This window comes from Caretta caretta, chromosome 8 (assembly GCF_965140235.1).
Source record: "Caretta caretta isolate rCarCar2 chromosome 8, rCarCar1.hap1, whole genome shotgun sequence".
Lineage (NCBI taxonomy): Eukaryota > Metazoa > Chordata > Testudines > Cheloniidae > Caretta > Caretta caretta.
The window spans coordinates 18,214,577-18,230,267 of NC_134213.1; the positions used below are offsets into that span (position 1 = coordinate 18,214,577).

Consider the following 15,691-nt stretch of genomic DNA (forward strand, 5'->3'; position numbering starts at 1 on the left):
ATTTAGTACCAGTGCCTCCTCACAGGCCAGTTAGAACTTCAGTCACTGATCTCAGTCCTTCCCCTCCAATTCCCCAAGAAAATAAAAGAAGCTACAGGGATCTCTTGTTAAACTACTACACTCATTTCCAGATCCAAACCAAGCCCATCCTGGCAAGTCAGGTGGCAGCAAGGTCAGGGAGCACTTAGCTCGAGGCCACTGCTACCCTTCACCACTAGTCAAGTGGGTCAATGAAAGTGGAGGAGCTCAAGAAACGTGATGGCCAGCATCAAATTTTATATCTTATGTTGTACAAACATGTAGGACTTGAGTTTCAGTTACACTCAGGCCACTTTATGCTGTAAATTGGCAGAAATGGCCCCCTGCAAGTATCCCCTTACTAAGAAGGCTTCCTGGGCCAGTGTGGAGCTGGCGTAAGGGCTTCACATCAGCACCCAGTGTAGACAGCATATTGAGGACAGATGGCAGGAGTTGAAGAGAGGGGGGTGGGCCACGGGCCAGGAGAGGACACAGTCAGGACCAGCTCTAGGCACCAGTAAAGCAAGCACGTGCTTGGGGTGGCACAATTCCAGGGGCGGCATTCCAGCGATCCTTTTTTTTTTTTTTTTTCTGCTTGGGCAGTTGCACTCTCAGAGCTTGGGGAAGCAAAACACCTAGAGCCAGCCATGGACACAGTTATTCCCTGCTTTCAAAGGTGCACAGGGGGGATCCATGGGTAGCAGAGCACAAATGATTACAGCAGCCCTGAGGTTGCTCTTGACCTACAGTTGGTTGGAAACTTTTTGATTAAACTTTTTTCATCAAAAGATGCCATTTTGTCAAAACTGAAGTACTTTGTGAAACCATATTAATTTAGACAGAGGTTTCTATGGGACGGTTTCTCAGATGCAGGGCGGACTTGAGAGAGAGAAAGAGAGAGAGAAAAAGATCAAAAACCTGACCTTTTCAGTCCAAAAATGGATGTTTTGACACAATTTTCTTTTCATTCCAATGCAGAACTAAAACAAAATTTCCAAACCTCAAAAATTGTCACAAAACAGAATTGTCATTAGAGATGGCTGGACATTTGTACTAGAGGCTGGACAGTTCCCAGGGCAAGAAAAGATTGTTTAAAGCTAGCTGTTTCCTTCTCCACTTCCACGCATGCCCAAATGTCAGAACAGAGGAAATGAAAATCAGGGCTAATATGCGGCAGGGAATGAGATTGGTAACGCAAAAAGCAGTACTTTCTTTTAAATCAGTATTCCACAAATGCCCCGGGCATGGTACTAAGGGGAGGGGGCACTACTGCTGGAATTGTTAGCTTTGGGATGAGATAGGAAATTAAAGCTCTGACCATTTTCATCATTAAAGATCCTGTGGCCCTTTTCTCCAAAGTAGGAGGATGAGTCCAGGTGGCAAATTCCAGCTTAAATGCTTTCTGCTGACCTAAACTTCCCCATGTTAGCAGAATTGCAGAAGCTATTCTTCACTCCCCGTCCTGAGAAAAGCGATGCCAAATGAATGGTGCAATATGGCTTCTGTATTTCAGCTTGCAAGTGGCTGCATTTTAGAGGTGGATGAACTGATTCTTGTATTAGTTTCATCCCAGAGCAAATGTTTATGACCAAGTTATAAAGCTGCAAAAGGAGGCTATAATTAAAACTCTTTAATGAAGGCTGCCTATCACCTCGCTCAACTACTTGTGTCCTGTCTTTGAAGACGTGCCAGTACACTGTCTGCTGTATGCCAGCTTGAGTGCCAGCCACCAGGAGTACAAGAGCTCTGTCTCTGAGGCATGTTGTGTTGTATATGTAAAGAGGGCGAGTGGAAAAACAAAGCTGAACTTCATAGGTAGAAATTAGGAGAGTGGAAATCACCTGTATAAAAGCCTGTGGTTTGCTGCTGTACTGCTGTTACATACAAGGACTGGATCACAGAAAGCTGCCTGGGTGCCACCTTATAAGAATCCCAAGATACACAGAGGAGTGTCTTAAATAAATGAAAAGGAGGACTTGTGGCACCTTAGAGACTAACCAATTTATTTGAGCATAAGCTTTCGTGAGCTACAGCTCACTTCATCGGATGCTGTAGCTCACGAAAGCTTATGCTCAAATAAATTGGTTAGTCTCTAAGGTGCCACAAGTACTCCTTTTCTTTTTGCGAATACAGACTAACACGGCTATTACTCTGAAACCTTAAATAAATGAGACCGTCATGCACCAGGGCTCAACAGCACAACCTGTTTGTTATTCTTTCTGAAGTGAATTTTTGTCCCTGTGAAAGACAGTGAGTGGATTGACAGCCCAGGAGACTGCAGCCCCCCCGCAGTGCACAGAGCAGGTCCACGGCCAGGTGGAGCAATGCTAGCTTCTCCCACACCACCCTATGCAATGGACCTCAGCCTCCCCATCTGTACAAGAGAGATAATAAAATCTCCCTGCCTCTCAGGGTGATGAGAGACTTCATTAATCTCTCTGTGTCTATAAAGCACTTGGAGAGCCTCCAAAGCAAGGTGTTAGAGAGGTGCAAAGGGACCACCTTTGAAGGATAAAGATTTCATTCTCCTTGTCTCATTTAATCCTTTGTCTCTCTGCTGAAGCTGCAAACAAGCCTAGCAACTGCAGCTGGTCAAAAAATTTCTGCTGAAATAGTTTTTCTCCTCCCCCCAAAATTTTGATTTTCAGCTAAACAAAATTTTTCACAGAAAGTGTCTGCTTTCTGAGGAAAATTTCAACTTTTTTCATTCAATCAAATGCCCAAAGATCTACAGTTTTCCATTTGTGCCAGGAAAACAAAATATTTCAGTTAAGACATGCCACTGTGGTGCTGATGAGAGTTGTAGTTTGGTTGCCTTATGTCTCCATTCTCCCCTATGGGCTGGACTCCATAGCCCCACTACATCTCCCAGGCTGCACCATAGCCAGGGACTCCCGTGATCCATCAGCTCCCCTCACCAAGAAAGGAGACAATGGTGTACAGTGAGTGATGCTGTTTGGCTCCACTCTATAGAGGAGAATGGGAGCACCAGGTCCCTGACCTACAAATTCCTATGGGAGACACTGCGGCAACATTTCTAAATTAAATTATTTTGTTTTTTTATTTTTTGCCAAAAAGTCAGAGGATAGGGAAAAAAACACATTTCCCAACCAGGGTTGGACTAAGACCACCAACTCATTTAATCAAAAAGCTATTTGATGGCCACACCTTTAAACCAGTATCAACCTTAACTGACATCAAACTGGCTACCTAGAGGTGAAAGCCTCTGATCGCATTAGCTGTACCCTGAGTCCCCACCCTGTCCTTCAGCATACAGGTGCAACAGGTTTGAGTTTGGAGCTGTAGGTTTTATTTGATTGGTAGAGCTGATCCTATTTGTCAAAGTATAAACTTACAAAAGAAATGGCTGCAGTTAATTAGCTGAATAATCACAGAGCCCTTTAGGTATTTGTTATGAGCACGAGTGGAAGTATCCTTGAGAGATCTGTACAACCCATCTTCCTAATTTCACTTCCTATAAGAGGTATATTTGAGAGAGACCCTAACCCAACTGCTCCCATCCCTCTTCACTGGTCCAGATAAAACAGCTATGTTGCTCAGTGAAGATTTTTCTCTGAAGGCAAGCAAGTGACATCAGTTATCTGCTTGTAGCTAATAAATTACAGGCTGGTTTAGCAGACTGCACTGGCTCGGAGACAAACACAGATAAGAAAAATTAGTGACATAGCCTCTTGGGTTGATGACCCCCATCCACAGCCTGTCCCTTTCCAAATTAGAATTAATCGGCTCTGTTCTGAAGTTTCGTCTCCTCAGAGCTGCTTATCAAGCAGCATGTGACAAATGGGAGCCCGAGGAGGATATCCCAACACAGGCACACAAACAGACAGCTGGATATGGGTTACCTGCCAATGCATACTAGCATACTCCTGCAACTCATGCAAGCACAAGGTAACCAGGTCAAAACGCCTTGGGGTTTAAGCAGACCCCAAGATTGAAGGTGAACAGGGCAGTAATAACCTGCTTTCTCCAGATTCCACTATTTCAACACCATTTCCTGCTTCCTCCTGTTAGGTACATTGCTCTTAAAGGGTTAATATGTTTAAGCCCTGGGTTGTTACAAACAGCAGGCAAAATTCTGCTCTCAACTACAGGCAGGCAACCACGGAGTGTACTGGCACTTCTTAAGCCAATGGGGTAAAATAGAGAATGGAATTTGCCCCAAAACCCCTTTCCCTCACACAGGTAAGTGTTTGCCTCTTACCCCTACCTGAGAAAGGAAGTTTTGTCCACACCGTTACCATGTAAGTGAGGCAGAGCTGAAAAATTAAATACAAAATGCATACAGTACTTGGAAAAGGTGGAGATATGCAAATAGGTTAGAAGGAAATAAAAACTGCTACATACAAGAAAAGTTTGGCTTATGAATGCTGAAAAATAGCCAGATGGTGAATCAGTAAGTTTTTATTACTGCCTCAAATGTGAACAGTTCTCAGGTTGGGCTTACTATTAGTCAGATCACATACGTAAGTTACTGCATCTTGACTAGATGTGGCTTAGGGCAATGACAACTATTAAGGTCCTCTAACCTACGCAAATATCTTACTTGCCAGCTACCAAGTCATAGGCGGTCTTGTCTAATGGTTAGAGCAAGAGTCTAGCCTACCACTTAGCACTGAATCCAGATGGGGCAGCTCCAGGAATAAAGCCAAGGGTCATAGCCAGGAGTCAGAAACCAAAGCCTTAGCTCCAGGGTTAGCTGGAATCACAGTCAGAAGGTGGAGCCAAGGGTCTGAGGCGGGCGTCAGAGATCAGAAAGGAGCAGGAGCAGGAGCAACACTAGAGACAGTGGAAGCAGGGGCAGAACTGAGCGTAGCTGCAGGCTAGGAAAGCATTGAGCAGCCACTGGACTGCTGCTGCTGCTGGTGAGGTATCATGCTGCAAGTGTCTGCAGAAAATCCGGTGATGCAGTCAGTTTCTATCAGGACCAGCTGTGCACAATGGGTTCCCAAGAGACTAGCTCTGCTGCAGGCTGGACCCTGACAGTACCCGCCCCCCCTTCAAGGGTGCCTCCTAAGGACCATAGGGACCTGGTCTTGGGGGGTGTTTCTGATGGAAGGCACATATGAGTTCTAGAGCATGGACTTTTTCCTACAACTCCCATGACTCCCTTATCCATCAACAGATTAACCAAATCAGGGGTACTCTTGTGCTGAGTTGGAATGTTGTGAACCCGGGCAAAGTCTAAGTCCATGAAATTGTTGGAGGGCCCCAAAGTCCACATGCCCCCTCAGCTTGACCTCCGATATGGTGGGATGTTGTAACCAGAGAGGGAGTTGGAGGGCACGAGCACGGTGTCCCTTCACAGCTGAGGTACAAGTTCCTGGAGTGAGGGGGGGCGGGAAACATAAGCTCAGCCAGACCCCCTTATCAGGGCTGAGGCCTGGAGTCTTTCTAGTCAAGACACAGCTGGATTCCTAACAGGGCATCCCAAAGCGTGGTGTCCAAATTCCCCATAATACAGGCATATCCCCAAAGCAAGATGCCAGCCCTTTTCTGCATCAGAGGCAAGGCCGAATCCAGCTGATCTGCCTGGGCCACTGTAATGAGAACAGGAGAGGGGACTGGGAAGTCGACTCTCTCTCCAGGAGATGTTTGGTTAGGGGGTCATTGGTACCTTGACCAATCAACTTGACCAAGACATCCAGGATGGATGGTGGCTCCACCCGTGCCAACTCATCCTTGATTTGCTCACTTAGGGCATGTCGGAAATGGTAGCGCTGTGCCACCTCATTCAGCATTTGCTGCTAGAACTCTGCAACAAGCTTGGTGATCAACCTATTTCCCCGGCACGGCCCCCAAAGCAGGTTCTCAGCAGATCATGTGCAATTTGGATCATCAAACACCATTGCCGTAGCTCAGACAAACACTTGAAACTGCCCCAGCAGGGGTCTAGACGTCTCCAGGAGGGGAGACACAGAGGCCAAGGCCTCCCCAGTTAGCAGACTAATAATAAGTTCTTCTCGGGTCTGGTCAGTGGAGAACAACTGGGGCCGAAGCATAAACAGGAGCCAGCATTCCACAGAACTTGTTATGGTACCCAGCAAACTTACCCGGGATTGGAATCTCTGACTCCCTAGAAGCCAGGATGGCAGCTACTGGCAGGATGGCTTGAGCCCATAGAGCTGCAAGGCCATAATCTGGGCCTGTAGGGTCTGCAAGGTCCCACAATGTTTGGCAGGAGCACAGTTGCCTCTTCAGAATCCATCTAAAGGGAAGTCCAGCCACTTACCCAACCGTGTTCAATCTTTTGAGCTGCTCAGACTGTCAGCGACCAAGTCATGAGCGGTCTGGCCTAGTGATTGAAGCAAGAGTCCAGTCTGTCATTTATCACTGAAGCCAGATGTGGCAGATCCAGGAGTGGAGCCAAGGGTCATAGCTGGGAGTCAGAGACTAAAGCCTAAGCCAAAGGGTTAACCAGAGTCGCAGTCGGAAAGCGGAGCCGAGGGTCTTGGCTGGGTGTCAGAAGTCAGGAAGTCGCTGGAGGCTGGAGCAGGCACAGGCTGGAGAAGAAGCAGGAGCAAGGCCAGAGACAGTGGACCAAGTGCAGCTGCTGGCTAGGAATGTGTTGAGAAGCCACTGGACTGCTGCTGCTCCTATTGGGTTCCGGGAAGCAGGCGGGCACAAGCCCACCCATTGCTAAAGGACCCTCCCCAGCCTGAGGGGAGGATCCACAAGGACCAGGAACTCAAATAATTACGGGGGACAGCCAAACATGTAACAGGGGCAGGTGTGAAGGTCAAAGGGTCAAACAAAGGGAACCTGAAGGGGACACTGACAGGGCTGGCTCCAGCTTTTTTGCCGCCCCAAGCGGCGAAAGGGAGGGAAAAAAAAAAACAAGCCTGGTTGAGCTGCCACCAAAGTGCGGCTGAAGAGGGAGAGAGGGACTGCAGGGCCTGCCGCCGAATTGCCGCCAAAGACCCGGACGTGCCGTCCCGATGACAGACGGAGTGCTGCCCCTTTCTATTGGCTGCCGCAGGCACCTGCTTCCTTCGCTGGTGCCTGGAGCCGGCCCTGGACACCAAGCATGTATTGCTACAGAGTCTAGATGTCAGGTTGCAGGAATTGGCAGCCAATCAGGTAGCACAGTCAATCAGACAGCTTCCATCAGGGCCAGCTGTGCTCCTTTGGGTTGCCAGGAGGCTGGATCTGCTGCAGGCTGACACCTGACATTGCTCTTGACTGGCTTATCAGAAGCCAATAGTAGGGTTGTGGTTTTTTTCCTGGCCCTGTAATTTCATCCCTTCTTAGCAAGTCACCTCAAAGAAAAAAACAAAACGTTTACACTTTAAGAAATTCATGACCATAATAGAAGAGATTTCCAGAGCTCTCTGATGAAAACATTCAGAATTTGAGGACCAGCAAAATGCATTGTCCCTTGAGCGAACTTGGCTCTACATTAACTCTTCGGTCAATATATCTTGACATTCTTCTCAAGAGGAGCCAATATCTGCCTATTTTTCTACATCATCCTAAACCCTCCCATGCAACATATGACACGACAAGATTACTCTGTTTTTACTGAATCATCTTTAAAGGCAGGATATTGAGGGATTCATAGCTGGGAAGCGTGTGTCATTTTTGTAGCTGCTGTGTGGTGGCATGAGGGTGGGAAGTTTAAGAATTACAGAAAATGGATGTGTGGGAATATGCCTGCCTTAACCCATGTCGAATACAAAATGCTTCACACCAAGAGAAAATGTGGGCTGCTAAATACTGTGATAGTTTAAGGACCTTACCTCTAGTGCGCTTGTTGAATCCCACTGCACTCCTTAGAATATGAGAATCTCAGGATTTCTCACATTGTTGGGATAGGGGCATGGAAACAGAGGGAAGAACCAGAGACACTTTTCAATGCCAATAAATGTTAGGAGTGAGCCTAACACTGTTGCTAAAACAGACATGGCTCTACTCACCAAAGAGGCGAATCAGAGAAGCTGAGAAAAGAGGAAAACAGATCATAAGTTACTTCATAAGATAACCTTTCTGGCTAACGGGCTTGTATCCCTTTAACCCACAACTTTTTTCTTCAAGGGGCATTGCAGGGAAGAGACAGTGACCCATTTATTGATAAAAGCTTCCTGAATGTCCACAGGCAAGTCACCAAGGGTACGTCAGCACTGCAATTGGGGGTGTGATTGCAGCCCCTGTAGACATACCTGTGCTAGCTTTAATGTAGTGAGGTCAGGTACCAATAGCAGTGAAGAAGCAGCAGCATGGGCTATACAAGCCCACCTGGGTATGTACTCATGTAGCTAGCCTGTGCTGCTATGGCTTTACTGCTATTGCTATATGAGCTAGTTAAATTAAAGCTAGCTTGGTTACATCTATACATATTGCAATCACACCCCTGACTGCAGTGGAGAGGTACTTAGTGTCTCTGGGCTTCGGTTCCCCAGGAGAGGATAACAGCATAGCCCCAATGTCACCGGGAAGTTGTAAGGATAAAGACATTAAAGATTGAGAGGCACTCAGATTCTATGGTAATAGGGCTGGATCAGTATGATTGATAGATAACTGGTGAAAGTTGGGATTTGTAAAGGTTTCTTCTTTCCCTTCTCCTGGACTTTCTTTTCACTTACACTGTGGATAGCAGCCCATCTCCTAGCAGTGACTATGGCAGCACAGACTCTAGGAATGCTAGTCTTATGGGAGATGAAACAGGCAGCCCGACATCGGTGGTGAAAGCAGCAGCAGCAGCGTTTGGAAATCTCTAGGCAGGAACTTTTGCCTCAACAGCAGCTCTGGAAGGGACTTGTATTAAACATGACCACGAACAATTGCTTTGACAACAGTCACAGATTCAGGCCCCTCGCCCCAACATGAGAGAATCACATGAGAAAAGTGCATACTGGGTGTTAGGATGACTGGTACATTGGGACCGTGGCAGGAAGGAGGTGTTCCCTCAACAATAGTCACATCATTTGCGGAATTATGACCTCTAAAAGACCCCACTTCCGAAACTATTCTGCAGCTTGCTGTGTGCCATGTGGTTATCACCTGTCACCCCAGAAGTGGCTGCATGTCAGTGGAGCTTTGTGTATGTATGTGTGAAATGCTTTTTGATCCCTTAGGATGATATGCAGCCCTATAAATACCAGATAATAATAATAATTAATAAATACTGTAATTGCTGCAAGCTCCCTGACACAAGGACTGTCTTATTTGTGTATCATACATAGCCAAACACTTGGTTGGAGTTTAGTAAATGAAATTATGATTATATAGTCCCACTCACCTGACTGAGGTGACATTCTTCCCCCTGGTTATCACACTTGTGATTTTAAATAACATTTTGTCAACCCCTGCCAGCTCCTCTTCCCTTCTAGGTTTCATGCCTGGAGTGCATATCAGTCCCAACAAATGAATCAAGGACTCGCTCTGTTGTAGAAGTAATCCAAAAGGAAAGAGAAAAAAAAAACCAAAAAGAGGAATGAACTCCACCACCCTTGAGTGGATCTCATATTTATATGATCAGCCATGATTACAGATTTAGGGGACTGGAGGCTCAGACATAACATTTGAAAGTCATGGCTGTTAGGTGACGTTTATTCTGTTTAATCAGTGTGCTGAAAATCTCCACAAACACAAGATTAGCATTCCTAATAAACCTGTAGCTTGGAACCTTGCCAGCAATAGGAAAGTATCTACCTGGCCATTTTTCTGTGCCATGCAGCAGTAGCACTAAGGGCAGAACCAGCTCCACCCATAAGCTGGAGAACTGAATCAAAACATGATGATGTACTGAATTCCAGAAGTAGGCAAAACGCTACTCTGCCTCCATTTTAAAGTATGTGGGGCTGATTATCCTGTTACTTACACCAGTGTAAATGAAGAATAGCTCCCCTGAAGGCCGTGGAGTAACATAGCTGTAAAACCAGTGTAAGTCAGGGGAAAATCAGGCCCTATGTGTGAGTGCAAGTCCACTAGGGGCTAGTGAAAGGTGCCGGGCTGACAACCCTCGAAATTAGACACTACTCTTTACTCACAGAATGGCATAGCATGGGCAGTGACAATGCAAGCTTCCTCCTTACTGACCCACCTATGTACATCAGCGTTGAGGTAGAAAGGCCACCTTGAGAGATGAACGGGTAGTAGCTTAAGTTTCCATGACCCATGCAGCTTTTGGACATCTCTGCTGTGACTGACAGCAAGGTTGCCCATGGGCATCTACTGTGATGTAGACAAGAGGTTTGGAATGTAGATAACCTGTCCACTAGGAAATGAATTGAGACAGCAGTCCACTGAAGAGATGGCAGCAATCACTACTGAACGGGGCTGGAATTCAGTCTGTCCCCGTCCCTACACAAACCGTTCTGTTTCAGAGTTCTGTGATATTCAAGGCCATTGGAGTAATAAAGCAACAGAACACTTTTGTGGAACAGGGCATGTTTCCTGGCTGTGGTGGCAAATGATTGTGGGGTCATTTCACACTCTTCACAGTGGGGTTCCAACAGCTGAGGGAGCCTAAACTCAAGGTCATTTTATTCAACTTACTTTGTTTCCATTTTTCATTGCAGGTCAGCGCTTCTTATTATACTGCACCAGGATCCCTGGGGCACTCAACTGCCATTGTCACCCTTCCGCATCTTCAGCAACACATATCAGCTAATATGTACGTATGAGTATTGAAACTTTGTTGCTTTTGTTTCAGAGGGTGGCAGGGAGCTTGACTCGTGAAAGCCCATCTTAGATATATGGCATCTCATTTTCAGTGGGGCTTCTGGGGGCTTACCCAGCCAAAGCAGAATGGACACTAAGTGTTTTCCTGAAGTAACACGCCGATGAGGAGCTAAAATCAGATTAGAAGCTGTGATTCTTTGGACTCCTAGTTCTTTCTTACGCATTCTAACCACCAGATCACTGAGCCCTAGTAAAACTCTTGAACTCACAGCCTGACTCTTAGGCCAGTGAAAGGACATAGCACTGTAGAAAAATAAAGATAGAATATTGGCAGCACACAAGGGCTTTTCATAGATTTCGAGTGCTTTTGCTCACTTTAAATTAGTATGATCTTCATATTTCAGTTACTACAATCCTAACACTGTGGGTTTTTGTACCTGATTGTTTATCTCTTTCCAATGCCTGTTGAATTACTGATGTGTTTCTACATTTTCAAACCAAAAATTCTTTAAAAGTGAACTGAAATGCTCTTTAAATTTAACTAATTATTTTAATTAAGAAACGATTTAAAAGTTAATTGATTTTTAAAATAAATCATTCAAAGAAAAATACATGTTGAGTTAAAATTTGCAAATAAATATATGGCAGTTGTTTTGTCTGTCTGTCTCCTGGACAAGAATCAGCAGCCTAGCTCTCATGATAAGCAACCCTACAACAACAAACAAGCATGAATGCAGTCTACTGCACATGAGCAGTTCTATATTGAAAATCGAGATCCTGATCCTGCAAAGATAAATACCTATTAGGAAGGTGTATAACTTTGAATTATTCTCATGCATAAACTTACACACACAGACCCTGATCCTTCAAAGATTTACACACATGCTTACTTTAGATCCATGAGTAATCCTGATGACCTGAAATGGGAATATACAAGGGGTTGCAATTAAGCACATGTGGAAGAATTTGCAGAATTAGGGCCATACTGAAGTGTTGGTAGGATTGGGTCCCTAATCTGGACCATTCATTGCTCAGAACCTACAGTAACAAACTAGCATGAGTGCAAGCTACCACCTAAGCACAGTACTTCAATTAAAAAAAATAAACCACTGGGGAGTTAGAGCAGGTCTGAATTTAGCCCCATCTGCACAAATAATAGAAGGAAAAATCCTCTTATAAGGAAAGACATTTCAATTTCAAACTTCCAAATGGGTGTTATGACCAACAGAGAGAGAACAATCGCTTTTAAGAACTAGCAAAAAGTCCTTGACAGTCTCCTTTTTTTTAATAACTCTTGGTTTTGAGGTGATGATAGTTGCTGTAGCATCTGCTACTCAGATTAATATTTGAAAACAGACCACATCCCACTTGGGAGAAGAAAAAAAAAAACAATGCAATTAGATAAAATGTGTGTCTCCTTGGAGACAAATAAAAGTTCTTTTTTTTAAAAAAAGCCACAGGCCCTTGGGAAAAGGGTAAAATTGAAAAACAGGTGGATGAGATTTTTGATGTTTTGTTTTCCTTATTTTTTGCCATTCTGTCTTATGAGGACCCCTGCTGAGAACAAGCAATCTCATTACACAACTGGAATCAGTGGGGGTTTTTTGTTTTGTTTTGTTTTTTAAACACAGCTCTCTGAGCAGGTTTGCTAAGCAGGAGAGACAGGCTGCAGGGAGCCCCCAAACACTTGTACAGGAGACAGCCATAACTTGGCAGTACATGCTGAGGAAAGCAAAGTAGATGGGGCCGGGTATCTGGCTAATGCTTTCTATGGAGCTCACAGTCCCTTTGGGTGTGTCTGGGTGAGATTATAACCAACAGAAGCTGGCAGGAAGACCCAGGTTAACAAGTCCTGTTGCTGACCACATACTGATCCCATTGTACCTTTCAAAGATATAATGCCTCCTTGACACAGTCTTTTGGGTGGTACACCTCACCTGCGCTCTAGTGCTGCTCTGCTTTGGAAGATGCATAACTCCATCCCTAATCAGTTATTTCAGTGGAGTATTCACGGTTGGAGAATAAAAACAGCCCCCTCCAACACGAATACTGGACCCCTTTGGCTGAGACTGACAGTTCTAGGTCAAAAAATGTTGACAAAGACTGCTTCATTCCTGGTAGCTTTTCTTTTATTCATATCCCCCCTGGCCTTAAGATGTAAGCAGTTACCTTCCTACAAAGCCTTTCCACATTCATGACAGCACCCAGATATATGATGCGAGTGCCAGCTGAAGATGCTTCAGGCAATAGGCCCTGCTCACACAGAACCAACAGCATCAGCTCCCAGAATGATTAGAAACAGGATTGTTGTGTCATCTCCTATCCTTACTGCACATGGGGGAGGCAACTTTTCCATAGTGCATGTCTGTGCTTTTCTAATTTCCTGTGTATCACCAGGTGCGTCGCTCTACACTCCTACACTGCTCATGGACCGGAGGAGCTGGATTTGCAGAAGGGAGAAGGTGTTCGTGTTTTCGGGAAGTACTACGAAGGCTGGCTCAGGGGAATGTCATTGGTCACTGGAAGAGTTGGGATCTTCCCCAGTAACTATGTTGTTCCCCTTTTCAGGTCTGATTTCCTTATGTGAAATAATGTATTTGTAGAAGGAGTGGTACAGTAGGTAATCCTGGGGGGGATATAATGAAAGAAGCTCACTGCCTGGCTCCAGGACAGTGAGATTGTCCTAGAATATTGATCATGGCTGTCAACACCATGGGTATATGGAATGCTGTCCTGCTGCCACCCCTCCGGAATAACTGGATCTCATTTCACATTATCCCCTTCTGTACTATGCCATTGGCCACATGTGCTTTCACCTCCCTCTGAAGATCAGGCACTGGCCACCACCAGCTGTAAGATACCCAGTTGGGTGGATCAGGGTTCTCACAGGAATTGCCGTATGGTCCAGATAAGATGGACAAATGAGCAGTTATGGCGACATCCTTCATTCGTCTCTTTTGAATCTGAAATGTCAACAGTGTAATGCAGTCAGAAGCCCTTTTCAATACTGCTCAGTCCACTCCAGGATTTAAGGAAACCCTGTTTAGTAACATGCGGCAACATGCTTAGTTATTTTGGAGCCAAAGAGCCATCAGGAACCACAGGGTCTCTCTGTGCCCAGCGGCCTCAAGAAAGAATCCCCTTTATATTTGTTTCAAGACCCTACTGGAATCAAAGCACTGTCGTCAGAGCAGCTGTTTGCTCCAAGCGTTGGAAGGTGTTGACCTAGCGATATAAAAATGTGCATTAGCAACCCCCTAAAGTCAAGTCAGTACCTAGGCAACATCTTTTAGGAACATCATGGCTTTTTTTTAAAGCAGAGATTCCACTGCTGAAAAATGCACTGTGGATTGCTTCAGCTTCTTTTCTCTCTTACAAGCAAGGCAGGGATGGACACCAGAGTAAAGCGGGAGAGCGACCTGCAGAGATGAACAGCTAAGGACTTGTGGGGATGATTTCCAAACCTACCCACTTTCCTTTCATCTGTGACCACATCAAAGCAGCACAGCCCCTTTTACAGATGCAACAGCCTATCACTCAAGGGTGTGAATGCCACGGTGGGAGCGGAATTGTTTGGGCTGATCCAAGGAATAGGGAGATGAAGTAATGCATGTGAAAATGAAGCTTGAGTGTCAGAGATGGGAGGGAGTGCCAGGAGGGAGTCTATTGGTTTGCAGAGCAGTCTGCCAAAGGGAATAGTGCCTCCCTTTGGTTATTCAAAACTGGACTAGAGAAAGCACTCTAACATGTACCTGCAGCCATAAAAACTCAGGTAAATACCACTTCCCTACTCCAGGGAGGTGTTGTGAGGGTAAATACATGAAAGATTGCAAGGTGCTCGGTACTATGGTGATAGGTGCCATACAAATCCGATTGACTGATTTATAGATATCAATAGATAGCACCTTGAGATGTGGTTGGTCAGCACTTAGAAAGGAGACTGTCACAGGAGGGGCTGCCCCACACCAGCGCTAGGAGTAGCTCCCCAAACAAAAGTTCTCCCCATCTTGATTTCATATAAATGGGTCCAACGAGAAAGCTCATCCTTTCTGGATCATGAGCAGTGTAACGTAGGGCCTGATTCATCATTGCCCTGCACTCTGCACAGTCACTTACCCAACTGCAAAGTGAAGTAAAACACTCCCATCCTGGTCTAGGAGCATTTTACACTGGTGTAAACAGCCCTGTCTGATGCAGAGCAATGGGGAATGAGACCCTCTGTCCTCTAGACTTTCCCCCACTGTTGCCCCCACTTTTCAGATACAGCAGTCAGGCCTGGAAGGTGCACAAGCCCTATCTGCATCTGCTTCCCAACTGCTTAAACCCTTCATGCCTAGTTCAAAAACTCTGCACACATGACAGGGAAAATGAGGTCTGGGGATTTAATCCTAGCTGGGCAGTCACCCACACAACTGCCTGGGACTTCCTAGTTCCAAAAGGATAGCATGCCCTATCTCAGAAACCTTGTCAGGAACTGAGTACCTCACCACTGAGGAAAGGTCAGACCAGCTCAAGCTGTGTGTTGCCCTCTAGTGGCAGAGCAGAGATAAGCCAGAATTCTGATACACGGATAACATGAGCTTCGCCTCTGGCTCCTGCCCAAGATGCCTGTGCTTTAACAACAGAAGTTGAGTTCTATGTTAATGTATGGCCATGAAGTCCAGTGCAGCTAGCATGCCCTAGAGACTGCAAAGTCCTGGGAAGCCACAGACACATTACAAACTCCAGGGTGGTGTGAGAAGCAGGTATTGGGGATTTGCAGGTGGCTCCCTGTCTGGTGAGTCACTCCTGAACCAGTGCCCCAGGATGGTGTGAAGGGGTGCTGCCTTTTGGATGAAGGAGTGATCAGCTATGGGAGTGTGCCTCAGTTTGGACTATGTGAAAACTTATCAAGGAACTCAAGCTTTGACCCACTGAAATAGCCTAATGGTGGCCTAACTCCCTCCACATTATCTCTGACATTGACAGATAGACTCTGGCTCCTTTTTCTTTTCCTGCTTATATTTCACTGTGTTAAATTCTCAGTTCAGAC

The 15,691-nt window shown here is 45.7% G+C and overlaps 1 protein-coding gene across 2 annotated transcripts in view; it reads left to right on the top strand.

Moving 5' to 3' along the window:
* Positions 1 to 15,691, top strand: part of SH3RF2 (SH3 domain containing ring finger 2) — an 82,179-nt gene that overhangs the window by 49,032 nt on the left and 17,456 nt on the right. For both annotated transcript variants that reach the window (XM_075131320.1, XM_048859641.2), the window contains 2 exons: positions 10,557 to 10,651; positions 13,057 to 13,227. In XM_075131320.1, the coding sequence (XP_074987421.1) occupies positions 10,557 to 10,651; positions 13,057 to 13,227 (266 nt within the window). The remainder of the gene's footprint in view (positions 1 to 10,556; positions 10,652 to 13,056; positions 13,228 to 15,691) is intronic.